The 6,672-nt window shown below is 41.7% G+C and overlaps 1 protein-coding gene across 1 annotated transcript; it reads left to right on the forward strand.

The window, feature by feature from the left end:
* Positions 1 to 292: 292 nt before the first annotated feature.
* On the forward strand, positions 293 to 6,630 carry wash1 (WAS protein family homolog 1). The gene is made up of 11 exons (XM_037451102.2): positions 293 to 451; positions 930 to 1,070; positions 2,182 to 2,293; positions 2,441 to 2,587; positions 3,672 to 3,808; positions 3,910 to 4,045; positions 4,211 to 4,406; positions 4,490 to 4,654; positions 4,894 to 5,052; positions 5,523 to 5,594; positions 5,689 to 6,630. Exons 1-11 carry the CDS (start codon positions 444 to 446, stop codon positions 5,832 to 5,834), a joined length of 1,419 nt encoding a protein of 472 aa, XP_037306999.1. The 5' UTR covers positions 293 to 443; the 3' UTR covers positions 5,835 to 6,630.
* The last annotated feature ends 42 nt before the right edge of the window (positions 6,631 to 6,672 follow it).

A 6,672-nucleotide genomic window follows, 5' to 3' on the forward strand; every position in this document is an offset into this window, starting at 1 on the left:
TATTTAATAAGTTAAAAGAGGGATCATTATTCTGCAATACCTTGTTTTGGAAGCACGCTATCTGAAAACGCATTATATTGTGTACCATGGCAATAACTTGGCTCTTGTTTAACACAGAAACGACTTCCAAAAGCAGGTGCCGTTTAACTGCTAGCGGTTTATCTAAAAATCCCATCATGTCTATATAGATAAATCGGATAGGCCTTCCATAAACATCAGCCAATAACTCCGATTATTTAAGTGTTTCAATTGAGAAATTAAGATATTTCTGATTGAGCTTGAAGGCAACACTCTAACCTCTGTGTGGTCACGTGTCACATGTATGCGGAAGTACAGATCCGTTGCTTCGCTGTCTGTTTGTTAATCATTTGGGTCGGATGCTAGCACGGGTCGCCTTGCAAACGTTGATTCTTTCTGCAACCGTCAACAAGTAAACAACACCCATGGTTATGTAAGCCGACTGCATGTTTTTTAGTCCGTCGTTTTCCCAATTAATTAAGAGGAGAATTGTTCGGTCGAAGGCTCACCGCAAATTTTTCTTTAACATGGACAGGCTTCCTGTTGACAGTCAATCCCATAGTTAAGTTACATTAAAACGCATAGCGCAGATTATGGAGTGTATACGGTAATAGTATGGGCTTATTTGACCATAAACAGCTGAGGAGCTTATTTACACAGTGAAACTCGAACCAGCTCTCCATACGTGTGCGTAGTCCAGGATCGTCACATGAGAGTCAGATGAGGACTGGGTCAGCTCGAGTTACTGGCTCTCAACCTCATGAAAGTTGTGTGATGTTGGAACTATCATTAAGCATCTATGTGAAAGAGTTGTCTGAGCCCTTTGACTACACACTTGTCTCTTCTTCGGGTATGAATTACTGGAATGGTGAACTTTGCTCTTGATTCTAAACTGTGTTGTTGTATATTAGGATGACCCAGAAGCAGTGCCTGGAGGGCCAGGTGTACTCTGTGCCTCTCATCCAGTCAGACCTGAGGAGAGAGGAGGCTGTCCATCAGATAGCGGATGCATTACTCTACCTGGAGACCATTTCTACAGATATTTTCAGAAGGCAAGACCACACACACACGCACACATAGACAAAACAAACATAACGTATGTGAACATTACCTGAAGCTTTATCCTAAGCCTTGCCTTAACCAAGTCTTCACCCTGCAATGTAATGTTTTACAGTAGGGAAAAGGCCAGTCGTGTGTAAACAAATGTATGTCCCCACAAGACAGCACACAAGAGCTGGAGGTTTGAAGGGACATAGGACAACCAATTCCAGAGTACTACTTGTGTGATATCATTTTAACATCATATTATTTTAGTAGTGTAAAAGCGTTTTGCTGATTAATTAATTTGTCTTTAATAAGATATATAACAAATGATGAATTGTAGTGATAACAGTAGAATATCTTTGTAAGTTAAAATATAATTTTATTCATTTATTTAGCAGTTTTGCCTGCATTAACCTGACTTTGAGGTAACGTGTAATAGACTAAATTATTTTAGATATTTTACAAAAATGAAATAGATAAGTAATAAAAACTGTTTCATGATTAAGAGATAAAATAATTATGAAATGAATAGTGGCGGTACAACTATTGTAGTATTCATAGTTCTCTCATTCTTTTTAGATTGATTCTTTAATTTTCTCGTTCAAAAGTAAAATAATCCTGTGTGAGTATCATTACCAGGGGATAGCAAACAAAGCCAATTAACAAATAAAAGTTTAACTTCAATCAAAAAGGTTGTTGATATTAAAGCATCAATAATTTCCTTTAAATAATATCTTATTCAATGGATTTAGCAGTAAAATCCATATTCTAAGGCACATTTGATGCCACGGCATCTGTTTCAGAACAGATGGTCCTGGCTGGAACAGCCTTTACATGAAATAAGTGACATTTAATTTAATAACAGAATTATTTTGCTGTGTTAGTAATTGGATGACACATATAAATGATTCATTGAGTTCATAAACAGCTGTGTTATACTTTTATTCCTGATTTCAAGAGACCCGCAATGTGCATTTGAAGAACGAAATTTGGAATATAGTCTCTTAAGTCATTAAGTTACACACTCCTCCCAATTGAATTGTATGACAGAAATATCTTCCACTGTGATGGGATCTCCATATTCATGTTGGAGTGTATTTGCGTGTGTGTTGCTTCCAGGGTGTCTGACAGTGTGGAGAAGAACCGACGCCAGCTGCAGAGTGTTACTGACAGGATCAGATTAGCTCAGGCCCGTGTCGACAAGATCAAAGGCAGTAAGAAGGCCACCAAGGTACCACAGCACCTCCAATTTGGCAGGATGCATTTTTACTTTGCGCTTACGATACACAGTAATGACACAATGAAGTGACAAGATCATCGAAAGCATAACTAGCCCTTCGTCTGTCATTTATATGTCAGCACTTTTCTGTGTGTATAGGTTTTCTCCAGTGCTAAGTACCCGGCTCCGGATCGCCTTCGGGATTACTCGTCGATTTTTATTGAAGCTACAGACCCCTCGTCACAAACTCGCCCCCGACAAAGGATACAGAATAAACTTCGACCCTTTGATGAGACGGCTTTGCAGGTGAGATAAATACCCAGCAGCTTTTATGACAAAATTTACAAAAATATGAAACGACATAGGTCTTGTTAAGAGAGCTATGGTTTTCCCAAAGTGTGCGGAGTCTTGAAGCCGTTGAGCCACGGTACTGTAATTAATGTAAAACAGAACGAAGTTTGGACTATTTTTGGGGCCTCTCCATACAGCTGACAGTGCTAAAACTGTGGGTTGAAAAAACGGGTAGATAGAAAAGTGATTAATTGCCATTTACATGGCTTTTTTCTACCTGCTAAGATTTACAACGGACATACGGAGTTGGTTTCTACTTCTCTGTATTTATGGAGACTGAAAGGGAAACCCCCCCCCCCCCCCCCCCATGACCCCCTCAGTATTTATACAGAAGTTAGGAGCTTGTTCTCTGCCCCGTGGCCAGGATGAAGTCCATCTGGCTCCTCCAGAATCCATCTTCCAGCTTCTTTTCTGAACCCTGGCATGTATTTAACATGTTTTCCTGGGAGCGGTGAGCATCGTGGTTCCTTGTGCTTCCATTCTTGTCACTGTCAATTTTTCACACTTCCGATTTAAATGACCAACTGACATCCATTGAGGGAAATGACATTGATCTACAGAATGACAGAGGAGAACACATTAAAACAAATCATATTAAATGAGGGGAAAAACATGTAGAAATGTAGTACATTGAAATTGTATGATAGCTCATGATGGTGTCCCTCTGTCTGCGTTTACGTTTGTGTGCTTAGCTCAGCAGAGCGTCCTGCATTATTTATTGTGAACACCAAGTTCTGCCATTACCACTTTAGGGAACTTTACAAAAAACAGCATATTTTCTGCAGTGTTGGCTTGGCATTGAGAATCTTTTTTTTGTGTGTCTTGTCAGAGAGGGTTAACATGGAGAAATGAAAACACTGCTACTACTGTTTTTTTCTTTGGTGCAGAAATGCATTATTTAAAATCCCCTAGAAGCAATGTCCCGTGTATGCATTTGCATGTGGGAGCACTTTGGTGGCGTTTGTGATTTGTGTTATCCAAGATTTAGTTGACATTTTACAGATCTGCCTTTCACTCCGTTTGCATGTCTTCCATTTAGGAGAAATTGATGTATTTCCCAGTGTGTGTGAGCAAAAAGAAGAAGTCTGAGGATGAGACAGAGGAGGGACTTGGCAGTCTGCCACGCAACATCTCGTCTGTCAGCTCCCTGTTGCTCTTTAATACTACAGAGAACCTGTGAGTCCACACAAACACTCACAACCAAACAAGCAGACAGAGATGATAACTGTAAACATGGTTGATCTCAATCTCTTCTTCATATTTGTGTGCTTTTGAAGTTATAAGAAGTATGTGTTCCTCGATCCTCTGGCCGGCGCAGTAACAAAAACACACAGAACACTAGAGACAGAGAAAGAAGAGAAGCCGTTTGATGCACCGTTGTCCATCACGAAGAGGGAACAGTTGGATAGACAGGTACCTCAAACACCCTTCTGCAACCAAAACATATCTTTCATTTGATTATTCTATTTGAAGCCTTACTAATGAACCACTGATGATGCAGTGATAGTCTCTGATCTAATCTTTTTTTCTCTCTCTCTCTCTCTCTCTCTCTCTCTCTCTCTCTCTCTCCTCTACCAGACGGCAGAGTCTTATTTCTATGTGCCAGACCTGGGTCAGGTGCCAGAAATAGATGTGCCATCTTATCTGCCTGACCTTCCAGGCATCGCAGACGACCTCTCCTACAGCGCAGACCTTGGACCCGGCTTTGCCCCATCAGGACCCACACACAATATCCCCGATCTGCCCACTTTCATTGAAGAGAGCGATGCACATGGTACACACACACACACACACACAATTTAGGTTAACACTGTGTTTGTAAAGCTCATGTTGACTTTTCATCTCCTTCTCTTTCAGCCTCTCCGCTCCAACCCATCGTTCCACCTCCTCCACCACCTCCCCCCCCTCCTCCCGAGCCAGCCCTCGCTCCTGCCATTCCTGCAGGAGCACCCCCGCCTCCCCCTCCGCCTCCCCCACCTCCTGTCGACAGCCCCACGCGGGTCTCTCAGGCGCCAAACTCAGGTTTGCCGCATGCATGCAAACCATGTTCTTGCTGCATACTAAAGACTTTGTGGAATGTGATGGAGGTTGAAAGTGTATTAAAGCCGTGAAACTCTTATGACAGCTTCTCACACACTATCATGCACGCACGCACACACAGAGGAACCCTGTTCACTCTTACACAGCATTGTTCTTATTGACAGCAATGGGCTTAAAAACAACACCCTGCCTCCCCCTGACCCTGGTCTGTCTCTCTGCAGGCCCTGTGTCTAGTGCTCCCAGCCGGGTGGTCGAGCCGTCAGACGGCCGTGCCAATCTCCTCGAGTCCATCCGCAACGCCGGCGGCATCGGCAAGGCCCAGTTACGCAATGTCAAAGAGCGCAAAATGGAGAAGAAGAAACAGAAGGAGCAAGAGCAAGGTGTCCCATCGTCTTGAAATGTGCTTCTGCTAATCTTTCATTAACCGTGACCTTTAGCGATGAGACCTACGCGCAGTCAAAGCACAGCGTGAAGTCCTAGTTAGCATTCACGTTTTTTCAATGTGTTACACTGCATGTCAGTATGTGAGCATTTGTGTACAAGTCTTGTGGTTATCATCCCAGTCCATGTCTTTGTCCCCTTCACTTAATAAATGGAAACTTCACTAAAAGGTTGACATGGTTAAAGTTGTATTTTAAATTGTCTAATATAGATCTAATATATCAGAAAGCATATCTTATAAGGCGACAACCTTTCATATTTAGAGAGCTGCTGATACCGACTAACCAGACAACAAGTCTTGTTGTATTTATAGGCTCCGAAGCGCAGCTCTGGTGAATGATTGAAACCCTTTCACGGCTGTGTGTGTGTGTGTGTGATCATGTAGTGACGGGCTGTCTTTGTCTCACAGCAGTGGGAGCTGCATCTAGTAGTGGAGACTTTATGTCTGATCTCTTCAACAAACTCTCCATGCGAAGGAAAGGTAAGGATCTCTCTTATGTTAAATGAAATTGAAAATACGGATGCAATGGGCTGTAACCGCATACACTAAATAATGGCTCCTGTTCCCTCTGAAGGCATATCTGGTAAGGGTCCAGCTGGTGGAGAGTCGGGCAAAACTCCAGCTCCAGGTACTGGCGGTGCATTCGCCAGGATGTCTGATGTCATCCCACCACTTCCTTCTCCACATGTGACAACAGACGACGATGACTGGGAGGCATAACTCGAAGGACGAAGGACACTTACCGTAGGATTTAGCAGGTCTCAGATTTATTGGAAAATTATCTGGTGTGGCGAGCGTGTATAAGAACAACCGTGGCCGATTCAACCATGTAACCATGTGATGGCCTCATCTAGAGCCAGTGTTTTGGTTCGTCCATTCTGGGCTACCGTCAAAATTACACGACGATGCTAACAAGTTCAATGAACAGAATGTAGATGTAAACAGCTCATTCTACGGTAATGAAAACAGTTCCTCTTTTCAGGGGATTATTCAACAGTGATGACATACATGTAAATGTTTCACACTGGCCCTTACTGATTCAATAGTTGTGCATAGTGTACAAAGGACATTTTTTTCTTTTCACTTAACAATATTATAAAGAGATTTATCTTGCTAACAAAAGCTTTTAGTGTAAAGTGGCCTATAATTGGCCATTTAATAAGTCCGTTGGTTTGTCCCACCTGTTCAACAATACATCCCTAAAAATCCAATAATCCAAATATTATTGATAATCATTTATTGTACAATATCATTGAATTAAACTGAAGTGTTAAGACCATCCACTGAAAACATGGAACCATTTTACTAACATCTTGCATAGTCCTTTTTTTTCTCGCATTACATAACAGAATAAAATGCATTAAATATTTAACATATTCTTCAAGGGTAAATTAGTCACAAGGATTTCATCGCTGTGTCTTATCTTTGTAGTAGCTGTTTTCTGTTCCAGACTAAATTCTAAGACATTGCAGGACTGATGTATTGTTTCTATCTGATAAATGCCCTTTTGTCAGCAGTGGGACTTTATGTACTTTATTTCTATTAACCAGAGATGTTC

The sequence above is a fragment of the Pungitius pungitius genome, chromosome 6, assembly GCF_949316345.1.
Source record: "Pungitius pungitius chromosome 6, fPunPun2.1, whole genome shotgun sequence".
Lineage (NCBI taxonomy): Eukaryota > Metazoa > Chordata > Actinopteri > Perciformes > Gasterosteidae > Pungitius > Pungitius pungitius.

What these genes read in the sequence shown, in the direction of transcription:
- wash1 (XM_037451102.2), top strand. An exon ending in TTTAATACTACAGAGAACCT is followed by an intron (nt 3,809 to 3,909) that starts GTGAGTCCACAC and finishes GTGCTTTTGAAG; the next exon opens with TTATAAGAAGTATGTGTTCC. An exon ending in CTCTCAGGCGCCAAACTCAG is followed by an intron (nt 4,655 to 4,893) that starts GTTTGCCGCATG and finishes GTCTCTCTGCAG; the next exon opens with GCCCTGTGTCTAGTGCTCCC.